The sequence below is a fragment of the Colossoma macropomum genome, unplaced genomic scaffold, assembly GCF_904425465.1.
Source record: "Colossoma macropomum unplaced genomic scaffold, Colossoma_macropomum, whole genome shotgun sequence".
In the NCBI taxonomy this organism is placed as follows: Eukaryota; Metazoa; Chordata; class Actinopteri; order Characiformes; family Serrasalmidae; genus Colossoma; species Colossoma macropomum.
The window spans coordinates 22,020,331-22,044,949 of NW_023494801.1; the positions used below are offsets into that span (position 1 = coordinate 22,020,331).

The following is a 24,619-nucleotide window of genomic DNA, read 5'->3' on the forward strand; positions in this document are numbered from 1 at the left end:
AAAAAAGGGCTAATAAAGTATGCAGAGCAACAGATGGACTACAGTCTGTGATTGTAGAACTACAAAGTGCAAGTATATAATAAGTGGAGCTGATTAAATGGACAATGAGTGTAGAAACAAGGAGATGTTTTTAATGTTATGGCTGATAGTACTGTGCAGAAGTCAGAAACCATTCAATTTCCAGTCAGAATGGCCATTTAGTACAAACAGTACTTAAAACTTCATTCATCATCATTCATTATTCCACTGTGAGAAGACAACAATATGAGTCTGAAAGGATGTATAACTACCAAGAAGCAAATTTCCTAGGAAAAATGAATAGACAAAGAAAAAAATTCACTAGAACACAAACTAGACGGAGACCAGACCTCAACATCATTGGACGTTTGGGATTACTCGAAACATGAGAAGCAGAAAATGCAACCAGCTTCTAAGATTAAACTTTGGAGGTGTGGAAAAATAATTCTTCCAATTTCTTTGAAAAACTAAAAGCAGCTCTTCCAGAAACAATGAAAGCTGTAATAAAAGTAAAGGGTGGACAAACTAAATGAAATAATAATGAATAATAATGAAAAATGATAGTATATTTAGTTGTTCAGGCTTCCTTGTGATTTTCTGTTAATGTTTTCTTCTTTTTTCCTGATGCTAAAATATGAATAACTTGTACTTAACAGTCATTTTGATTGGAAATTAAATAAATGAAAGGGTGGTCTCTGACTTCTGCACAGTACATACGTACATATTTGTACATGCATATGTAGTCAGATTAAATGATGAGAGAGGAAAACACTGCTTCATGACTTAAACTCGTTGGAGTATGACTTATCGAGTATCTGGCCCAAACTTCCCGTCACACAACATTTAATTACTGTATATCCTTGCTAGACCATCATGCAACACTTGTCTGTGTTGCTATGTCTGCATTTCTACTGTAGTATATTTAAGAGTGGATTTTGACAAAGCTTCAGAATGACCTTAAGCTCAGCTGCCAGCCCCATAGTCTCAGATCACAGCTAGCATTTTCATAATCCATCTGTCACCCAAACAACATACACAGATCAATAAATATGGCTCTCTTTCCACCCATCATTCTCTTTCTACCTCACAGAGAGCCCTACGGTTCTGTGCTTTAGAGCTCAGTGTTAGACCTCCAAATTACTTTTAGTCCTTGGTCTGTCCTGCATGTGTGATCAGAGTCTGGGCTAGTCTTGGCGTGGCTGAGATTGGCTCAGGTTTCTGTGATTAATTGAATGTGTTTGTTGTGTCGATGCCAACTCTGCAGATTTGTGCTTCAGTGTCGAGGAGCTGTTCACTACCTTCGTCCAGTTAAACCCTCCCTCCCTCTCTCCTCCTCTTTCTCTCTCTCTCTCTCTCTCTCTCTCTCTCTCTCTCTCTCTCTCTCTCTCTCTCACTCTCTCTGGGAAAGATGCCCTGTAAATGGATTTCTCACTATTCACTTAGTCATGGTGATGTCACGCCCTTGCATCATTCCTCTTCTGAAAGGAATTCCGAATTCGTGTGTCAGTCAATCTTTTTGAAAGCAAGTTTTTATAGTCTGATCTGATTGTTAGATCTGTGTTTAAACTATAACAGTGCATACTAAACCAGTGCTGTTCAAGGAACGATTCAGACCCTTAATGAACAGACTCCATTGTCATGGCTTGCTTACAGAAACGGCAGATTTTTGGTCGTGTATTTCCTGATTTATGGTCAGTGTTGGCCCATAGCGGTGTATTGATTGCGAATGAGAGCCTTGGGCTGTTCTTGGCTTTGTTCCCTGCTTGTCCACCAGACTGTGGAATGCAGAAATTACATTGGACTTGATTCATCATCTCCTTGCTTCTTTCTCTTCTTCTGTGGTTCTCCTGACTGTTTTGATCAGCTCTTATAGACTCCCTCACTTCCTCACCTTCTCTATGGCCTTGTCCTCAACTCAAAGTTTTCTTGCCTTTCTTTCAGATACTCTTGGCCAGCGAGTCCCCAATGACTCTTATGTGATCTCCCCACCAAGATATCTGAACATAACACACACACACACAGGCTGCTTGCTGGGGCGTAAAATGAAAAGGAGAGACAGGCTCAAGCATGAGACTGTTGTCAAACATGGCTTGCATGAAACATACCTGTGTTCCCTGGGTTCAGATATTAGTAACTTACTGGGTAACAGAAGGAAAGCATTGTTTAAATAATGGCATTTCTATGCTTATCTTAGTGTTCCCAAATTGAATATGCATTATACTTTCATAGTAAGGTGCTATCCTTTGGACACTAGAGTGGAACATCACATTATAGAGGTCCTAAAATCTGTTTGAATAACTTAATTTGCCAATGCAGTTTATAGAATTATTCCATGATTAATTGCTGTCAGACTTTAATGCTATAAGAAATATAATTGTGGAGCATTTTTGCATGTAGCTGGCCTCAATGGCAGGACATTTGGTTTGATTACATAAATGTGTGTTTGTGTGGAAGGGGCATTTGTTTTCCTTAATAACCATTGAATTACCCTCCCTGTGGATCAGAGACCTAATGTCCTTCGAGAGAACACTTAGCAGCTTAAATGTTTCCCCAGCTTCTTTCAGCTCCACTTTTAAAAGAAGCGCATTAATCTTTTTCCCCAGTGTTGAGGAGCAGAAACATGGCTTTCAAGTGATGCAGAGTATCAGTGCCATCTTGCTTTAATTAGTCTTAATGGATGAAAATGTCATTGTCTACCTGGCTGCTCCATTTGGAGGCCTTCTCTCTCAAGCTTTTTGCTCATTAAAGCAGAAAAATGTCTTTTTGTCATTTTCAGTGTCAGGCCGTAATGCTTTGTCTAGGATGGGCCCTGGTATTTAGTCCACAAAGGGCTCTTTTTTCAAAAAACAGTATATATGGTTGTGTTCAGAGTGTCTGACGTATTATATGATTGGGTTTACTAGACCCGGTGGCACTTGCTAGCTGTAGTGATGTGAGGGAACATGTAAAACTGTGCATATGGCTGTGTAACCTCAATGTCCTTTTTATCCACAGGCTCTGAGCCTTCTGGAGTACTGCCATGACCAGTCAAGGTGGCAGCAATGGGGACACACCCACTCCCCCGCCTTCCTCCTCTTTTTCCTCGTTACTCAGGCCGTCTGCAGGCCCAAAGCTGCAAGTGCAGCGCTCATTGTCCCGTGACACAATCACCATCCACTTCTCAGCTCAGGGCAAGGAGGGGGAAGAGGAGGATGAAGAGCTTTACGGACTGGCTGTCTCCTCCTCTGGTCTGGATGGAGATGATCAAGGAATAGTAACAGCAGTGGAAGCCAGCGAGGAGTTATTGTTCGAGGGGGCAGGAATGGGGACAGATTCAGGAGCGCTCCCTGTTTCTTCTGCCATGGTATCATCTCTTCCGGTCACCCACACCCTTAGTTCAGCCCTAGCCATCCAGCCACCATCCTCCAGCCTGCCCTCCTCCACCTCATCTGTCTGTAGCCCTGCCAGCTCATCTTGGCCTTCTGAGCACCAACGGCCCCAACCCCCTCCCCTCGCAACCTACTCCTCCTCTTCTACCTCCTCTCCAGCAAAGTCTTCGGCCATGCACTCAAAGCCATTCCTCAGTCTGGTCAAGTCTCTCTCCACTGAAGTGGAGCCTCGTGAAGGTAGTGTGTCAACACCTGCCCCTCAACCCATGCGCCACCGCCACCTGATGAAGACTTTGGTGAAGTCTTTGTCCACTGACACGGCCCGACCCGAACAAGAAATCCCAACCCATCGCCTGCCAGATTCCCGCCTCAACCTGCACCTGTTTAAGCCTTTCACCCAGCCTCGTGTCACCGCGCCTCTGGGCGGCGACTCCAAGACGGCACCATCTTCGCCTCTTACATCACCCGATGGACGTTCCTTTTTTAAAGTGCAGGAGGTGGAGGCTCGTATCGAGGACACCAAGCGGCGTCTTTCAGAGGTCATGTGTGAACCCTTGCAGTTACTCAGCAAGATCATCGGTGAGGAAGGAGGAAGTACCACCACCAGCACTTCCACAACTGGGTTGCCAGCAGGCACCCACCGACCCAAAAGCCTCTCCACCAGCACCACAGAGCTATCCAACCTGGCCACCCTCAATGGCCACTTGGAGAGCAACAATGAGTACTGCATCAAAGAGGAAGAGGATGTGGAGGGGGACAGTCCACTAGCTGGTGCTGACCCGTTGCCTTCCCTGCCCAGGTCACCCTCACTGGGCCTAGACCGTTGCTTCATGTCAGCCCTGGCCCGCCAAGAGGATGAGGAATTTTGCGAACTCTACAGTGAAGATTTCGAGCTGTGCACGGATACGGAGGCTGACGCAGAACCTGTCGACTCAGCCCTGCTCCAGCGGGGTAGCACAGCAGGCAGTGAGGAACCGACCGAGGGGGAGGAAGAAGGGGAGGAAGAGGAAGAAGATGAGCCTCTGAGCGTACCACATAATGGACTAATCTTGCTTATTTCCGTGGTGTACGGCTACTTTGTGCTGCCACTGCCCACATATATAGGTGGGGTGTTGCTGGGAGTAGCTGCTGGCTTCATGCTAGCGATATTGGTGCTGTGGCTCTCAGCCCCTCGCCGGCCCTCCTGGGGCCCTTGCTTCAGCCGCTGTAGGAGAGAGCGCTGGACTGTGGTCCCCCTGGACATCAAAGAGCCGGGCATCTACAAGGTAGGTCGTGTTGCTCTGTTTTGCTGCTCTCCTCTCTCCTGTGCTGCTCTTATCTGGTTTTGCCATTAGCATGTTAACAACCGGCTGCCTGACCTTAAAAAACACGCTGCAGGCAGTCCTGAGTCTACAGCTGTTGTGTTGTGGAATTTTACCCATCATGCACGATGTGTGCTTTTATTCTCCTCAGTTTTGCGAACACAGTGTTTTACCTGCAAGCAGAAAATAATAATGCAATTCATCATACGGATAAGGGACGCACCAGCACAGCAGAGTGACATCTAAGCCTGGGAATGCACATATGCTTTACCCAAGCTTTTAAATATACAGAAACTCAATTGATCACTGTTGTGGGTAGGACCCAGGCTATGGAAGATGCCACTGTTGGATGAGACCATTGGTGAAAATGCTTCTATTTTGCATTTCTTTGTAATTTAATACAAGTTTTTCCACATGATGTTTACATGAGTTTTAGCTTCTGATCAGTGGATCACATCCACCTGGGAGTCGTTTGAACACAAGTTCCAATAGAAGGAATAAGACTAAAAAATGGCTTTTTTTATTTACAAAGGCTTTAACATGGTCAGTTCCACAGATTTGCTTCAATTTGAGTAGTGACCTAGAAATAGTGCAGAATTTCAAAGATTTCTTTTTAATTGTTTAATTGTAAGTTTTCTTTGTTTTCATTTTTTATGATTCTAAAACATTCTGTTGATTATTTTTAGATGGTAATTAAAAACAATTTCAATGAAAACAGTTTCAATGTGGTCTCACTTTTGGACTCCACTGTAGTTTGATGAGAAATCAAACCTCACCCACTGTTGTGGCTTAAAGCGTGGCTGCGCACGCAGATGTGGCACTGCTGTCTTTGGTGCAGTAAATGTACGAGAAATATAAGTGTGCGTGTGTAGGTGTGTGACCTGTGAGCTTATGTAAGTATTTTGAACCTGTGTGTGGGCTGGAGTGCGGCCTGGAGTCAGCTGCATCCTAAAAGAGCGGGGAGCTGGGGAGAGAGTGAGGGCGAGAGAGTGAGAGAGAGAAAGGGAGGTGTCAGTGCTGCAGAAGGCTGTAGGTCATGCAGAGTTGCACGTCTGTTCTCCTCCTGCTCATCATTGTGTTATTGCTTCCCTCCATGCTACCTTTACACTCTTTTTCAAAATCAAACACTACATCTGTGAGAAGCAGATCATCACAGAAACCTAGTAATACACAATGATACCGGATTTATATCGGTATGAGCAGATATTTGCTGATATATTAAATTATAAGATACAAAAAACTCTCAGTGTTGGACAGATGTAGATTTGACTGATATTTCAAACCATTATTAAATAATATGTTTATTGTGCACATAAAGAACAGAAACGTTCAGTGATGCAGGTGTACTGTGCTAAGATGTTTGCATTTTATTCATATTTATTCATTTTATTCATAGCCATCTACAAATAAGTGTTTTATTTCTTTGTGATGCTAATCCAGGTACATCTAGTCCCAATTGCTACATTTTATAAATGTTTATGTATCAGCATTGACAGACTTTTCTACTGTAATACAGACATTATAAATTATATTGTCACCAAACTGTTTGAGTAAAAAGTTGAATATTTGAAATGTTTAATTTCTTAGCATCTGGTTTGTCCTCCTTGTGCCTTAATGATCATGTGCACTTGAGCTTGCAAGGATTCCACAAGTTTGTGCAAAAGCCTCTGATGAGTAGATCAAATCCACCTGAGAGTCAAATGAACATGAGCTTAAATGGAAGAGATAAGACTAAAAAAAGGACCTTTTTGTACAAAGGCCTTAACATGGTCAATGTAACAAATTTGCTTACATTTGAATAGAGACCTAGAAATAGTGCAGAATCTTGAACATGTGTTCTTCATTCTACTCCTTATGACTTTTCTTTGTTTAAAAAAATTCTAAAATTTTCTGTTGTTTATTTCTAGATTTAAATGAAACAATTCCTTTTGGACCTTTTGGACCCCACTGTATATACATGAAAAATATTGGATATCGGCACACAATACCATACCAAATTGGTGGATCCCTTTGACATAATGAACCAGTGATGGTATATGTCGCTCTTTTGCTGTTTTCAATGACTGATGCATGGCTGAGTGGTAACTAAGTCCCAGAGCTCTGGGTAGCCAGGGAGGTTTATATTCCTCTCATATGCTTCTGCAGTGATATTATGTCTAAACCTCTAGAGACAGTTAACAACTGTAAATTCACTGATACATAGTACGTTTCTGCCATTAAAATCATTATCAACAACAGCAGTTTAACCAGTTTTGATTCTGTTTACTTCCTCTGGTAATTATCCTAATTACTTTATACTGAATTGGAAATTTGGTTTTATATTATTTAACAGTTAAACGGATAACAGTCTCCCCACACAGTTATATACACATATAAACACAATCAGATCAGTCAGAGAGACTGAGAGAGAGCAGATTCGGGTCATGTTCTCTGGTGAACTAACAGAACAAACAGTCTCTGATGATGTAGTGTCATCTGCAGGATGAAATTGAGGGGTAAATGTATGCATATTTAAGTAAGCTCCACTCCAGACATGGCAACTTTAATGTTCACATTTCTTTGGACACAGAAACTAAACTCAAATCCCTCAAATGATGATCTGATTAACATTTTATTCTATTGAAATTTTGGTGAGTGATGCTCTGATGTCTTGGCTCATTTCTCATGTGAGGCTACATATGCTCCCACACCACCTGTGTGCATGTCTACATTTGAGCCTGGTTGGCCTATGCAGCATTAGTTATTTGCATTAGTTGCTGTGGTTAACTACTGTTCTGTCTTCTATGTTAATGCTTATATCTATCTATAAGTGTGTGTGAGGTGTGTTGTTTGAACTGAAAGAGAAATATCTGGCACTAAAATGGTAGGAGAGGGAAAAATATTCTTTAATGTATGTTAATGTATTGAGATTTTATTCCAAGTACTTTGGTACCATTTTTGTTGGTTCATTTATCATGAAATGTCACAGTGCGAAAGAAAACAATGACTCAGTCACTCACTCTTTTAGTCAGTCAGTCAGTCACTCAGTTACTCAGTTAGTCAGTCACAAACCAGATCCATATGGTTCTTCGCATCTAAAATGGAACCGCAAGGTTTTGATATGATGAAATAGAAAATCTTCATGATACTAAAAAGGGTTTATAAGTAATTCTTTGCAAAGGACTCTTGTGCTCTGTGTGCAGGGCTGGATGAACGAAATTCACAGCTATGATCCGGAGACGTATCATGCCACACTCACTCATTCAGTGTACGTGCGTCTGGAGGGCTCAGTGCTGCGCCTCTCCAAACCCAACCGCAACATTCCCCGTCGGGCCAGCTTTAACGAGCCCAAACCTGATGTCACCTACATCAGCCAGAAGATCTATGACCTGACCAACAGCAAGGTGGGACACAGATGACACCATGTGTACATTTGTTACAGGAATAGGTTGTGGCTATAAGTGTGACTAACAGTGATTTGAAAGTTTGTGTTGGCAGTTATTGTTAATTTGACTATTAGCCATATTGGCCTTCTTTTGTTTGGTTAAAGTATGAGTGAGATGTTTGCATTATAATGGTCATAATTGGGGTTTTGGTTAAGTTAGCAGTTTTTACCGTTGTCATTGTGGAAACTGGTAAATTGATTTCTTCTTGTTTTTGTAGCATCTTTTGTCTTCATTCTGAAAAGTACCATACTGCAAACATCTGTTTTGTGCTCTGAGGGATGTTTGGTTGCAAACAATGCAGTTTGAGCGTCAAAGAACGGTACCAGCTGCACCAGTATCCTCAGAAGTGCTGTTAGGCCTAATCTCAACTCTGTTCTTAAAAATATACTCCTGTGTTGTTCTTAAAGTATCTTAGTCATAATTTTAACAATAAAAAGAATTTTTAATTTTATCAGTAGAAATCTATGTTGAATAATAAATTGTTAAATATGTATACATTAATATATGTATGTATTATTGCTGTGCCCAGGAATCTATTAAAAGTGGTATAGGAGCATCCCAGAACTTCACTAACACTAGTAAAAATGCAGAGATTTGTGATAATACCCTTCTCTAAGAATACAGATAAGATACAGCACAACAACAACACAAATAAGCTCTCTTTGTAACATTAATAATCAGAAAACAAACTAGTGAGATTTTCGATTAATCACCCAATATATATTAGACCATTTAACCAAACAACAATTGTGTAATGTTGAAGAGTACTAAAGAGAGCACAGCGGAGCCGATTATAATAGACAGCCCACAGCTCAGCAACTTGGCTCAGCACACCACAGTAAAGGTTAGACTTTGTGTCACTCCAACACCAGCCGCTCGACTTCTCTCACTCAGAGTATTTATTCTCCAAACTTGCTCAGAACCTGTGGTGTGTAAAGCTGTTTTAGTCTGCTCACTAAACTAGGCTCTAGTATTAAGTACAACAGCATAGGTTCACTAAATTTATGTTATTTGACAGTTTGTTATGTAGATGTGGTCGTCTCCCCCATGGATAAGAAATATATGTAAAGTGCTTTTTACAAATACATTTGCAAATGTATGAAATGGCTAAAAAATATAATTTCCTTAATGTAGTTTAGTGTTTGAAATACAGTTTGGAATGAAAAATATGTATTGTGCGCTGAAAGATTCAAGCTTTTTGTGAAGTACAAAAATAAGCTGATACATAACGGCCCACAAATTGTTTTTCATGGAACAACTGAGAAATATATGAACAGTATGAACACATTTGATACAAATACCCACCTATATGATCATAATAACCTATTGAACAGGAGCTATCATTTTAAAAACATATTCTTCAGGGCATGGGGGTCTTTAATGTGAAAGTATGCAGAACCAATGAACTGTGATACTGGTCCCGCAGATCTACTTGGTGCCCCATAGCCTCGCCAGAAAACGTGTGTGGAACAAGAAATATCCCATCTGTATCGAGCTGGCCAAGCAAGATGACTTCATGTCCAAGGCTCAGGGAGACAGGACTGAAGCCGCGGAAGAGAAGCCTCCTGCTGTTGTGGAGAAGTCAGAGGGGGTAGGGGGTGGTGAGGAAAACAAGCGGTCATCTGCAGACCCAGTCCTGTACCTGTTTGGGAGAACAGGAAGGGAGAAGGAGGAGTGGTTCAGGAGGATGCTGCTGGCCTCCAGGCTCAAAGTTGAGATCAAGAAGCCTCCCAGCCTCCCTGCATGTAAGAGTGGAGACAGAATGGAAGTTCACTCACAACTCATGTTTAAATGGCTCTAAAACAGTTGTTTTCAGTCATGGTCTTGGAATACATCTGCTGGGTAAATTTTATTGTTCTCCCTAACACCCAGTTTAACTCAGATAGGGCTTGTTATTTCAAGCAGGGAAAACACTCAAATACACCAAGACATCATCTTAAATCTAGTCAATGTGTATAAAATTTCACAATATTAAATCATTGTAAGAATATTATGAGATTATTCAACCAATTTTTGGATGTCTGTTCCTTGTTTTAAGTAATTTTGTTTAGAGAAATTGTCTTATTCTGATGGCAGATAATTTTGCTTGAACAAGGAAAAGGGCCAAGGCACTGTTCTATCCAAAAGTGAAAATGTTGTATTTATTACATAGAAAATCTAAGTGTCTGACAAAATAACGAGCATTCAAGCCAATATTGCTTGTTTCAACACACAATACAGATCATTTTAAGGCCTAATACTTGAGGATATGATCTGTTTCTATGCAGATTCTCCACTGAAAGGAAAATGTAGTAGAGGACTAGGCTTCATCTCTTACCTGGAAACTGACCCATACTGACTAGATTTAAGATGCTTTTACTTAAGAAGAAATCTTTTTTTGCCATGCATGCCAGTTCCCCAGGACCAGGATTAAATACTGTTAAATACTCCAGAATGCTAAAATAAGCCTAAAACAAAATGAGGAGAGTGAAATGCTAATAATTTGCTGTTTTTGGAGTATTCTCTGTTACATACTAATGAATTATACTAGTTTACAGTTACACCTATACGCTTACCTACCATATGATCAAGTATTTGAATATTCTCTCTACCCACAGCCTTCCTCCCCTCCCATGGCCGCAGAAGCAGCCAATCAGGCGCTCTCTCACACAGTCGCAGTAGTAGCCGAGGCAGTCTGGACGACCTGCTCCAGTCTCAGTCTCGGCAGAAGGATGTTGGCATGGGGGCGAAACAGAAAGATCTGGACTACAATGTCTACATGGCCAAATACATCAGCCACTTCTCAGGAAGCCCAGCTGCCAGCCCTGTTCACAGTACAGACAGCAGCCCGAGAACTGTAAAGAAGGTATTGACTGCTACTAATCCACGTTTGACTTGATTTTAGGGTATTTGTGTCCAGTCTTGTCTGTAAATATCCTTTTTAGCTCTGAGCTTGCCTATAAATCATACAGCTTCATCTCTTATTTGTGATATCTGTCTAATAGTTTGAATAGATTGAAGGCCTTGGCCCAGAGCCCTCTTTGTTGACAAGACGGGGTATAGCTTATTTAAGACGTGAATGAGATGTGAGAGAATCTTGAAGACTCAATTACACTGGCACCGCTCCAGTAGAGACTACTCCAGGGAAGACATCTCTGTGATGTTCAAAGCCAAGGCCAAAACCTGAGAGCTTTCAGCATGTTTTACTCAGTTTGGGTTATGATACTGCAAATGCAGTTCATTTGGTTTGTTCCGCAAGCTTGTCATGGTCTTTTACAGTTTCCAGATGGTTTGAGTGCAGAGGCTGCGTCCGAGGCCTGGGTCAATGCCCTCTTGGGCCGCATTTTCTGGGACTTCCTCAGGGAGAAGTACTGGGCTGATGTAGTGTCCAAAAAGATCCAAATGAAGTTGAGCAAGATCCGGGTAGGCACTTTAGCCCTTCTTTGCTGACTTTTGCTCTGGGAATTTTGTTGCTCTGAGGCTAAAACTGTATCTTTTGACATTTTAGCTGCCATACTTCATGAACGAGTTGACGCTTACTGAGCTGGACATGGGCATGGCCATCCCCAAGATTCTTAGGTCCTCCAAACCTTCAGTGGACCATCAGGGTAACCCACTGTCCATTGGATTTGTATTTACAAACTGTTGTTACCACTCTTTGACTGTAGATTACCTCAGATCATGTCTTTGTTCATTATACACGTGATTATGATTATACTTATGTTTATTTCTTAACCCAGAATGATTGTTTTACCAGATACATCTTGTTTAATTGAAATTGTTAATATTAGTGCTAGCTCTTTGTAGTGATCTCTAGATTTAGATGTCCACTTTTCCATAGATGTGGCTGTCCACCCAGTTGCTATTGTTCTAGGCCTGCTGACTCTGAGAGGATCAATGGGCATGAGAGCATTGCTATTTAATATTACTATAGGTGGATATATACTATAATAATAATAATAATAATAATAATAATAATAATAGTAAATCCACTCTTTTGTTAACAATAATAGTAAGAGCTGTAGGAAATTTTTCAGACTCAGAAGTCCTGCTACTGCAGTATGGTTTGAGCTCTGGATTTCTCTCTGGTGTTATCAGTGTTCGCACTAAGTCATAATGAGACCATTGGGATTAACGTAAAATTTTCACTCCATGTTCTCTTGTCCCTTGAGTCTCAGTTTAAGTCGATAAAAGGATTTAATCTCTGCAGACAGTGCAATTATTGTGAGCTCTTAAAGGTATTTGGTTACCAAAGCTCTATTATTTTTTGGATTTAAAAACAAAGGGAGTAGATATTTGAGAATATCACATAATAATAATATTTTGCCATGTAGTCCAAACTGTAAAAAGTCCTCATGTCTCATATATGTAAAGTGTGCAAAAATCAGTGACCAACCCTGTTTAATGTGCCAATAATTAATTCATGGTTTAGGAGATGTTTCTGAGGAGATTAGATATGAGATAATCCACATGCATAGGCAATACTAAAGTCAAAATAAAAGAAGTGAAAAAACAGGAGTTTCCAAAACTGGAATTCAAAAATTATTAAAATATACAGTGAAAATTAGACCCCTAACAACCGTGCAAGACCTGGTAGACCACCAAAACTGCTTTTATTTTTGAGAGACTAGAGAAACTCCACTCTTGCTTCAAATTCAAAAAACAACAGGTGTTGCTGTCCATCCTCACACTGTGAGAAGACAACTCAACTCTATAGGTCTAAAAGAATATGTAGCTGTCAGGAAGCTGTTACTGAGAAAAAGAAAGAGACGAAACAAGAAAATGAAACATGATGAAACAGAAACTGGACATCTGAGATTTGGAGTAGGTTTATAGATTGATGAGTCTAAATTTGTAAATGGGTTAACTTGCATCGTGAGAAGGAGAAAATGCAACCATCTTCTAAGACTGAACTTTGGAGGTGTGGAAAAATTTCCCTGTAGATTTCTTTGAAAAACTGATAGCAAAGCAGCAAAAGAATGGAAGCTGTAATAAAGGCAGTGGCGAGGCAGTGGAGGTCTGTGCATTACATTGTTAAAAAAGTTGGTTCTTCAAGGGTTCTTTAGTAAAGGCAGTCGTTCTATGTAGAACCATGAACACTCAAAGAGCCATTTGTATGATTAAATGGTTCTTTGCATGGTGAAATGGTTCTTCAGGATGATGGAGAATGTGTTGTATGTGGTTCATATGGAACCTTTTGGAAAATATTCTATATAGCATCTAAATGGGTTCTTCTGTTGTTACTAGGGGTGCGGGAAAAAAATCGATTCTTAGATGCATCGCAATGCGGACGTAAACGATTCTGAATCGATTCACAAATGTCAAAAATCGATTTTCTAAATATTTAATTTATACCGTAATGTTGACGGAAGGCAAAAGGCGGAACCTGGAAGTGCGGAAGTGCAGCGCCCGGACAGTCTGTGAGGTGCACATGACAAAAACACACATGGATGATCGAGAAATCCGACTGGCTCTCTCTGCTTTAAAGTCAGGCTAGGTCAGGAGTCACAACACAAATGTTAAGAAGAGACGTTTTGTCCTTTCCAAAAATCAAACCACCTTGGCAGCTACAACATTTAATGTCCAGTATGTTTCAGTATGTGTTAATGTCCTGCTATAAGTTAGGTTAAAATATAAACGAAAACGCGGATTTACTTTGCTCTGCTTTAAGCTTTAGCTATAGCCACATTCCTTCCATCTCCACCAGAAAACTTTTCCTCTAAAGTAGATCGGTTTCTTGTAAAATGTCTAAAAGTTCGGCTGTTTTACGAGGCTAAAGTCGCTTCTTTAAGTCGCTCCAGCTTCTTGTTCGAATTCTGACTGAGGTGCCGAATGTAAATGCGGCACCATTTAAGGTGGAACGGGAAAACTCGAAAGAGAAGCGACTTCATCTTCGCAACTTTTTAGTGTTTGACAATCTCTCGTTGCAGATTTAGCTTGCAAGTAAACCAACAGCAGCGCTTATGAATGCGAATAACGCATCGTTGCTAGGTGACCTGCAGTCGGAGGACACCAGTTCTCAGTCGTTGCGAAACAGGGCTTTCGCGCTATGTTGCACACGACCCGAAGATATTTTACTGACACAGCGATCCCCCCACTCTCTACAACGAGACCAAAACCGAAGTTATAAAATCACTAAAGAAAACGGGTAGAATAGCTGTAACGTGCTGCGTGGACATCCATTACCACTGGATCTTATTTCACCGTAACTGCGCATTTTATCGCAGATGAGTGGCAGCAGCGTCTCATGTGCTCCAAGCAATAGCAGTGAATGAGAGCCTTCTAGTTCACTTGCCACATCACTTGCCTTTGATTTATTAATAAAAGATATTGGAAGTAAATGCATTATAGATCAGTACAAATACTTAGCTTTAAAAGTACCAAGTCCTGACACAGTAAGAAAATAGAAATCCTGTATAGAAAAAAAAGATGCATCAAGATGCATCGATAATCGTTTTATAATCGCATCGCAGCCCTCTGAATCATAATCGAATAGATTCGTGAGGTGCCTAGAGATTCCCACCCCTAATTGTTACGATTTCAAGCTTGTATATTTAATTAAATAGTTCTCTTAGTCCATTCATGCTGCCTTATGAAGTGTCAATAGGATGAAGGGTAGCTGGTGTTTTTAAGTGGTATGCAAATTTTAGCAGGAGTTACTAGGCTTTCTTGTGACATTGACAAAATGTAAGCTGGTATCTGATATAAACGTCACATGGCAGGTGATACCTGCTGTTACTGCCACGTGTGAAATGCAGTGCTGTGGTGAAACTGGTCTTTAGTTTTATCTGGCTACATTATAATAAGGCAGTTTCCTGCAGTGCGTTCTCCCCACCAGTAGGGCGAGCTCGGGAGTGCGGTTTGGCGGGCAGCCATGCTCCAGCTGGGCTGGTGAACTTCTCCGTTGACGTTCAGGAAGCTGCCCACAGAGCTCAAAGGATCTACAAGCCTCTGAGCCAATTGGAGCTGAGTGCGTCTTAGAGCTGACCTTTCGCAGGCTCGGCAGGGAGAGTGCATCGTGACAGTGAAGGCTTGAAGTCTTGCCTCAATTAGGACAGAGCCCCAGGGAGCAGCAGTGTGATGTGTCAATAGAGGAGCATCTACTTGAGGGCCAGCAGGAAGATATACTGGAGAAGAGAGCTGAGGTTGCAGCTCCAGAGGGAATGTATGAATGCCTAAGAATAGCCAGTCTCACATCTCTCATTCAGCCTTCCGGCTGTAGGCTTTTATTTCTACCTAATCCAAGTAGTTCACAATTCTGATCTCAAGAGTAAATGAAGCATTCACAGTCAAGATATAAGGTGTTTGGTAGGCTTTTTTCCCCACAAGCAGGGGATTTTTTTAAATATAAGCGAAGATACATTTACTGTCTGAAGTTTACTTTAGTTTTGCACTGAAACTATGAGGCTAATGGAGCTAACAAATAATGGAAGTGCATGCATGATCAATTAGCATCATGCAAACTGCATGCCTTAATCACACACTTGCCTCAAACCATGCTGAGTTTCACAGTCTCAGACACGACAGCGGAAACAAAACTGATATCTTTTACACACAAAGCTGGCCACAGCTATCACACTTCTCTGCAGCGTTTTTTATCTTTCAAACATGACAAAATGAGCCTTCCAGAGAAATATATATATATATATATGTGTGTGTGTGTGTATGTGTGTATATCTGTAGCATTATGGGGAAAAGATTTATGGGGAAAATACTATTTTCCAGTTACCTCAACCTGATGGTGTCAAAATATTATTTCAGTCAGGCTAAAAGGCCACATCTTTTTCTCCATCTTGTTTAGATTTCTTTAGATAGTCCAGTGTCTTTTTATAAGCAAACGTTTTACAAATAATAAAATAAGATCTATCCTTTATAGTACTCAAGTATCTGTTCCTGCTTGTATTAGGTTTTGGAATAAGAAATTTGGGAAGACGTTTTGATGTTTTAAAAAGTTTTTCTTTTCTCCAGTAAAACTCTGGAAGTCTCCCTTAACTGTTATCCAGTAAATTATAAATTAGCTAATTGAAACCCTGCTGTTATGTGAGATTGCACTTCTTGTCACAGGTATGATGAACTGCTGATAATCTCTCTTGGGATTGTATCTTGCATATTGCAAAGTTTTTTGCAATGACTTCTTAAATTTTCTCAGAAGGAAAGTAACTTGTGACTTTAATCTTACTGAGAAAATGTTTTTTTTCATGCATCCACTGCATATAAGGAGAACATTATGTAAATCTCAGTTTTTCACTTAATTATTTCTTTAAATGTTTGTTCAAATAGCTTTATGGAGTATAGAATCTGTGCAGTGCTGATATATAATTGACTATGACCCATTTGTGCTCTACAGTCAGATATTTGCCTGCTTTCATAGCCAGGTTGTAAATGTTGGCATGACTAGCATTGTTTCACGTTTCTAGTTCACCATGACAGTAACGTGATTCTTGGGGAACAATATAGAAACCAGGTTCAAAATTAATCAGATTGATGAAGTTTGAACCTGATGAAGACTAAGTGACTCTAAAATCATGTGGATATGTACATCAAGAATTACGTTACTGTCATGGTGAACTAGAAACGTGCATTAGATTTGTCTTAAAATGAAGAGCTTCCTATTCATTGGGTTCTTCATCACAGCAATCAAACAGGAAATTTGAATAGGATTCATTGATTGATTAACTCGTTGATTATTTTCCCTGCTTATATAGGTCTATGGTTTGACTTGGAGATCTCTTACAATGGTTCTTTCCTGATGACTCTGGAGACCAAGATGAACCTGGCCAGGCTTGGGAAGGAAGGAGAGGGCCTTGGAGAACAAGGAAAAGAGGGGTAAGGGCATGTCAGTGAGATGTGTGTTGCTAATTGCTAATGTCGCATCACAGTGTATTGCAATTATATTACAATACAAAATCAGTATAAACCTGTATATGGTGAAAACTAACCAAACATTGCAAAACATTAGTGATATGCCTCTAATTTTCCACTGCATGTTGGCCCGGTTTTAATCTGACGTGCTGATTATTATGGCTATTCTGTCAAACACTGACTGCCTTCAGAACTTGATGGCACTTCAGAAAACATGGAAAGAAAGGTTGTTTGGCCATGTGATACACTGTGTTAATAAACTAAATGTATTCGTCTGCGTTGTTCCCTTTTTGCTTCTAAGTTTTTTTCGCATGTATCTCTTTCTCTGTCTCCCTCTGTTGCTCTTTCTCTCTTCTATTCCCTGCTGTCTGTGGACTCAACTCTCTGTGGATCTGTTCTGTTATTGGTGAGTTCGAGCCTGGCACTCTGCCCATCTCCTGAAATCACAGTTTCATTAAAACCCTCCCAACACAGCTGAGTTTTATGGCTACTCACTACTGCGCTGCACCCGCATCAGAGGCCGTGCTACTGTGTAATTGCTGCACCTCTGAAAAGCTAAAACCCAAGTAGTGAAATCTGCAGTGCTCTGTGTGCATTAATAAAATAATACCTCCACTTCTGCTGCATAGTGTGGGCAGACTAGCTGCCTACTGAACAGAAGGTCCAGATGTGTGTACTAATTGCGCATATGTAACAAATGTATCTAGGGCTGCAAAAGGAAATGGCCAGAGGGCTAGATTTTTAAAAAGTTCAGCTTTGCAAGATTTATACTGAGCATGTGTTTGTGTGTGTGTGTGTGTGTGTGTGTGTGTGTGTGCTAGGCCCAGGCCACGCACATACTGCCTGGCTGACAGTGATGAGGAGTCGTCCAGTGCAGGATCATCTGATGAAGAAGATCCAGCAGAAGTACCTGAAGTGCCAGGAGTGGAGGGGTGAGTTTGAAGCACTTTTCAAGCTGGATTCATTTTCCCAGTTGAGGTCCTGTGATGGCATTTATAAAGAATTGTACTGGCTTATACACTCAAATATTTCATGAAATTACCATAGGTAGCCCTGATTAAAACCAGCCTCTGGCAGATAATGGCTAAAATGAAATATCACAATAATTTAATTAAGTGCCAGTGTTTTTCAAGTTCATCGTTCTTCTGTTCTCTTTCACATGCAACATCTAAACTATGGTTAGTTAAAAAATTAATACAACAGAAAAGTTGCACTTGAATATTGCAAGTGAATTTGGTTCACGATGATATCTCGATAATGCCAATGACAATAATCTTTTGTCCATATTTACATTGTCGTTCAAGCTTAATTGAGACATCAGCTTAATGGTGCATGGCTGTAAGAATTATCACGTTTGTTACGACATTAGCAAGAGGCCAGTTCGAACAAGATTGCTATTACTGGGGCTCCAGCTTTGGCAAATTTAGATTTTAAAATATCAAGTTTAAAAGTACTAAATCTCATTAGTGATAATTATACTTCATTTATAGTTCCTCTTTAAACCCTGCATGTACCTATTCGCCATAAATGGGTTTGGAAAAGCCTCATCAGAACTATCATACAACATGCCTCAGGGATCAGACAGCATATTCCTAACCATTTCATGTAACATTCTGAACTTTTAGAGGCCTTAGACTCTTTGGATGCCTAATATGACTGTTGTTTACACATTGATCATTGAATTCTGAAATATTGATGGAATTGTCCTTTAAGGCATTGGTTCCCAGTCCTTGTCCTGTAGTTTTCTAGCCCTGCACATTTAGTTGATTTCCTTGCCCTAACACACCCACCAACTCTGAAATGGCTTGTTAATCAGCTGACTAGTTGGATGAGATGTTTTAGATCAGGGTTAACACCAAAATATACAGGGGTGCTTCAGGACCAGGGTTCAGAACTGTTGGTCTGTAAGCCTCCCAGTTCCCTCCACTATCCATTTAATTTACATTTGTACCCACCCAGGGACAGCAACACACTGAAGCCCTACAAAATGCCCCAGGTGACCCTGACCGCCCACTCAAATGGTCATGTCATAGCTGCAGTTCATTGTGGGTGGCAGGAGAAAGAGCTAAATAAATAAGTGATGACCCTGACTCACAGTCTGCCCACTCCCCCTTACCCTGCAGCTACGTCGGGGGACACCGGCCAAGCAAGATCATGCGCTTCGTAGACAAGATTGCAAAGTCAAAGTACTTCCAGAAGGCCACCGAGACGGAGTTCATCAAGAAGAAGATGGAGGAGGTGTCTAATACCCCTCTGCTCCTTACTGTGGAAGTGCAAGAGTGTCGAGGCACCCTGGCCGTCAACATTCCTCCTCCCCCCACAGACAGAATATGGTATGTTCTGCATTAAGGCATAGTTTATTCATCTTCATGAATATTTGCCTTTTCAACAAATGAGGTCTCATCTGAAGCCTGTCTACATATTCTTTGGATGCCCTCTGCTGGTCATGTACAGTATATAAATCTCAGGCTGCTTATTCCAGACAGTAAAGTTCAATGGGTGTTTCACAAAGCAGGATTTCTCAATATGCTGGATAACTTAAACCAGTGGGGGGGCCTCAGGGCCTTCTAGGCTTTCAGAAAAGGCCTAGTGATTTCTGTGAAATAAAAACATGCGTGTCTGTAATTTTTAGTCCCTTTTTATTTCATGTGGTCATGATGCTTGTTGTGTTTACACTTTGCAAGCATTGCAAGTTTTGTTTGGAAACAAAAGGATTAAATTCTTGAAACACTCAAAAAAATTGTACAATCAGGATTTTTTCTCTGCAGTATCTAGGTAGATACGCACTACTTACATCACTGACTGTGAATACGAGTGGTAACTGACCATTGTGTTTGTCAGTTGTCAGAATTGGAAAACAGCAGCAGCTCTATGCTAGGGCTTTTTACTGAAGGCGTTACTGCAAAACTACTGTGCACATTGTAAAATATGTGATAATGTCTGGTACAAGTTTTAAATGTCCATGTTTAATCTAGAATGACCAAATAATATTTGTGAAAATTGCCGTTACCTTGGCACTAATATGCAGTTAGAATCCAATAGGGGCGCTAGCAGAAATGAGCTTCATTGTAGAGGTGTTGTTTTCCTCGTTTTGACATTCATGTACTAAACTGAAGGCCTTGCACTTATTGTCACCGTTTGCCACTAACTTAAGCCCAAAGTTAAGTCCAAGAATGAATAAGAATGTTCATTACCTCCCCTGCTAATGAACAGGCTTGACTTTAGGGTTATCTGTCTAACTGAGAAGTATTGCTTTGATATCCCCTAAAGTTCTGATCTGATAGAGACACAGAAACAATCATGCCTGCATTTTCTTTATATCATTTGTAGCGTATAACCTCATCACAACCCTTTTGGGAAATGATATTGTATCTGTTGTTGGACTGTTGTTGGTTTGTTCTTCAGGTATGGCTTCAGAAGGCCACCTCACCTGGAGCTGAAAGCCCGGCCTAAGCTTGGGGAGAGGGAGGTCACATTTGCACATGTGACAGACTGGATTGAGAAGAAATTGGATCAGGAGTTTCAGGTATAACCAGATTAATTTTCCGTTTCTAGCTACGGCTGAAAAGCATCTTATCAAGTTCACTGTTGAACTGTGTCAAAGATGTGAAGCTGGACTGGATTTTCAGGTGCACTCAGGATTATGTTCAGGTATGAAGGCAGAGTAATTGCCTTCAACGTTAAGTGTTTCTCAAAAAAGGTGTGCCTGCACACCAGTCCCTTAGATTCATCATTCTTATGTTTAATACCATGCAAATCTGTTTAGAATTACATGGTGTTCCCCATGGACTGTTTCCCAGTCCTTGTCCTAGAGTGCACGTAACTAATAAATAAAGTAGTAGTGTGTTGTTTTTCAAAAAAAAAAAAAAAACATCCCTTCTAAAAAAACTAAATTTATAACAATACTGTTTTGTTTGTCTAACACTTCTGAAGTAAAGTAACTTCCTATAGGCCTCCCTGGGGCTTAAAACTACATCCACTTTTGAGTTTAAAATGGTCTTATACAACTGCAAGCATACAACAGTTAAGTGGCATAATGTTGGGTTTTATGGGTGTATAACATGAGTGTTTTAATGTATGTACTGAAATTGTAGCATAAAATCATTCTTTACTTATCAGCTAGTGTTCCATGTTAGCTTCAGTTACTTGTGTTCTTACACCTGAGGGAGAGAAAAGTAGAAAGCAAAGACGTAAAGAAGCATATCACTGTACACAATACTCAAACAAGAAACATGGAAATAGTCCCAGGTAAGTACTAAGGTTCCCATCTATTGTGGTCTTTATCAGGTCTTACCATAAGGTAGAAATAATAGCACAGCTGTTATTGAATATGCTAACTACACTGGCAACATGGAGGATAAAAGCAATTTTGCTTTCTCATTCTATATCCAGTGGAAGCCTATTAAAGGTAATTTTTATACTGTATTTTATTTTAGGTGCAGACATTAAAATAATTTTTCAAACACTCTTGAGTATTCTGGGGAAATTAAATATCCACACACAGACTAAAGGGGCTACCTTTAAGCTGGATTTCCAAGCACAAATTAGATGCAGTCCAGGACTAAAATGCAATATCAATGTCTCCATTTTCTTGCATTTAATTCATTAATCTGTTTATCAAACCAGTCTTAGGAGTGGAATTAGATAATAAGTTGTCAGTCATTTATGTCAGCTCTGCCCACAAAACTCAAAGCTATGTGCTGTTGACTCGACAATATGATCAATGACAGCACAGTCATTCCCAGATACTAGTTTCAGGCAAATGTGGAACTCAACAGCAGTATCATTGCGCTTTGTCTATTTTTTTCCTCAAACGTGTAATGTTGGAAGTTTGTCTAATTTGTCAACAGTGCAGAGTTTTCCATTCTAAATTAAGACTGTATTCAGCAAAAAAGAACTGCTTTCTGTATATGCAGCAAAGGCATGTGGATAGCTATTAAATTAGAAGTATTTTTGTATTTAGTAGATAACACTTGGCCTCGTTCACCAACTGTTTTTAAGAAGAATTTTTTTCCTAAATCCCACTTATGCAATTTTTATGCAGACTCAGAATCTTAGGACCTTTCTTCAGAACAAATTTAAGAAAAAACTTGGGATGATATTGGTGAATGAGGCCCATTGTCTTCTAAGACAACTACTGGAGCAAAAACCCAAAGTAATGTTAGAAATGTAATAAACCAGCGTGAATGAACTTCTAAATGTAATACATCAGTGGCTGTCAGACAAATAATACAGCCAAATTTGCTCTGTTTGTGATGTTACACATCACTTTCACAGCTGCTCCTGACCAGATACTGTTAACACATTCATTCGTATATATTTTTTTGTATTTTGTCCAAGAAAATAGAATCATCCTTTGAATAAAGTGCTTCCGAATCTCAGTTGGTTAGGACGAAAATTGTCACTTAAAAAAGTGTCATTGCCTAATCTTGATTCTGTTCAACTTGCGTTACACATGTCAGTTTCTTGTCTGACGATCGCTTTGCTTCTGTTACCTGTCACAGAAAATATTTGTTATGCCAAACATGGACGACGTATGGCTACCCATCATGCACTCCGCCATGGACACTCGGTCCAGTGTGAACTTGGTTACTGTGACAGCCGATGCCTTGAAAGGTGTGGAGACTCTGGACCTTGAAGATGCTGTGGATGACCTGTGAAAGCTGCTCAAAGTGTCTCAAACAATGGGGAAACATGTTACCAGAGTCCAATCAAGGCACTTATCCTTACTTTTCCAAAGGTTAGATGCTAAGTTGGATGTAAGAATGAGTCTAAATGCATGTTAATAATGCATTGAACACAGAATTAAGCCTGAACAGATGGTTGAACTAAGTAAAAGTGCTGTTGAATAACACCTAATGCACAGAGCCAGTTTTGATGGTGTCTGAAATTCCTTGGGAAATTTAAGCATACAGCAGGGGAATAAAAGTACGAAGGACAGCTAGGACAGCAGCTGCACCAAACATCTGGACTGGAGACCTCTTGTTGGTATGTGAAGCTGTAAACTACTATCCTACTGAAGGTCTCGGGCGACGTGTTACTGCTTCAGTGCTTTTCTGACAAAGTCAGAAGCTTTTTACCTCTTTCATTTGCAAGTGAGGATGGATGGCCATCTTGCTCCTGCTCAGGTCAGGGCTCCACGCTGGCCACTGCGATATTCCAATGTCACCCGTTTCAACCATGCATTAACCGTCCCTCCTACTCTATGTTATCATTTACAGTTGTGGGAGTGTCTTCTGACTTTTGGTAGGATAGAATGTATACCTGCAGTCTTGCGAGTCTTAAATCAGTACCCTGTAACAGCATTCTTTCAATAATGTACACTATGATGGCAAGGGGGAAGCTTTACTTATTTGTGTATGCCATGATTGTCATCTGCTTTTTGCATTCAATGCACATGTGCTTTGTTGAACATATACACCAACAACATATAAGTACCTACCGCCACCAACCTCCGCCAATCACATTGCTGCCTGAGGCATCTATGTGGCATTTAATTATGCAATTAGATCAATTTCACTGTGCTCAAGGACACCAGCTAATACCCCATCCACCCCAAAAATGGCCCTACTCAAGCTGGCTAATATAGTGGGTACAAACAAGGCACTTTCCATAGACCTTGAGTGTCTTCTCTCAACCATTGCCTTTCTGCAGCTGGCTGGAAATGAAATGGCACTTCAAAGTGCTAATAACATAATTCTACACAGTACTCGCTCTGCCATGAACTTGTATGTCATTGTGCAATATGGAGAAGCCATCTGAATGTATAAGTCATTGCCTGATCATCTCAATCTGTGCTTTTTATTTCATTACTATCAGCAACTTGCTGACAATGTAATTTTATGAAGGTTCTGAAAATGCTTATGTTATGTCTTGATTTTGTGTCGATGATTGTGGAGTTGTTTTATCTGGAGAGTAGTTGTTTGGAATTGTTTTATTCCACAGGTCACTGAAAATGTACATTTGACACATGCTGATGAAGTAGAGGTTCCCTAATCAGTTTTTTTGTTCTAATTCACATCTCAAAACATCACCTGTCTCTGGTGCTTTGGATGCTGATACAGAACAAAAATGAGGATAAAAATTATCCACCAAATGGCTAAACTGAAGGCATGGTTTCCCAGACATGGATTAAGCCTAGTTGTGGGCTACTTTTCCTTTCAATGAAGAATCCCCATTCAAATTGCAGAATGTGTAGTTCAGGATTAGGCTTAATCCCTGTCTGGAAAACCAACCCAGTTGCATTTAAACAAGTTTTAATTATGCTCATTCAGTCATTTACACATCACATTGCTTTCAAACAAAGGCTGTACCAGCAATCATTTACAATTTACATTCCTTAATACTCTTCAGGATCTATATTTGACTTTGAAGTAGTCAACCTTACATTTCTGCTCATTCAAAAATGCTTACCACATGATTTTTGTGCCATTGTTTATTTGTGTGAACCCAGCCAATGTTAAATGATCTGTGTGCTTCTCTATGCCAACAGCGCATCATTTGATTTGCACTTTGTGAGAATTACAGCTGTTTTTAAGTGATTGTGTTCAGCCATACTGTGACATTGGTTGTGTGTGGGGATCTATAAAGAGATTTTGGTAAAATCCACTTTGTTTGTTAAGGGTACAGTTCTTTCAGCATCTCTTTAGTAAAACAACAGGTGTGG

At 40.3% G+C, this 24,619-nt stretch overlaps 1 protein-coding gene across 5 annotated transcripts in view; it reads left to right on the plus strand.

Annotated features, from left to right (window-relative positions):
- tex2 (testis expressed 2) overlaps positions 1 to 24,561 on the plus strand; it is a 43,116-nt gene extending 18,555 nt beyond the window's left edge. For 4 of the 5 annotated variants that reach the window (XM_036589666.1, XM_036589667.1, XM_036589669.1 and 1 more), the window contains exons 3-13: positions 3,013 to 4,651; positions 7,870 to 8,070; positions 9,539 to 9,857; positions 10,710 to 10,957; positions 11,371 to 11,514; positions 11,600 to 11,699; positions 16,797 to 16,917; positions 17,775 to 17,885; positions 19,077 to 19,286; positions 20,359 to 20,479; positions 22,458 to 24,561. In XM_036589666.1, coding sequence (XP_036445559.1) covers positions 3,038 to 4,651; positions 7,870 to 8,070; positions 9,539 to 9,857; positions 10,710 to 10,957; positions 11,371 to 11,514; positions 11,600 to 11,699; positions 16,797 to 16,917; positions 17,775 to 17,885; positions 19,077 to 19,286; positions 20,359 to 20,479; positions 22,458 to 22,613 — 3,345 coding nt within the window. In that variant the 5' untranslated portion in view covers positions 3,013 to 3,037 and the 3' untranslated portion in view covers positions 22,614 to 24,561. The remainder of the gene's footprint in view (positions 1 to 3,012; positions 4,652 to 7,869; positions 8,071 to 9,538; positions 9,858 to 10,709; positions 10,958 to 11,370; positions 11,515 to 11,599; positions 11,700 to 16,796; positions 16,918 to 17,774; positions 17,886 to 19,076; positions 19,287 to 20,358; positions 20,480 to 22,457) is intronic. The other variant, XM_036589670.1, reaches the window with a different exon arrangement.
- Positions 24,562 to 24,619: the final 58 nt, after the last annotated feature.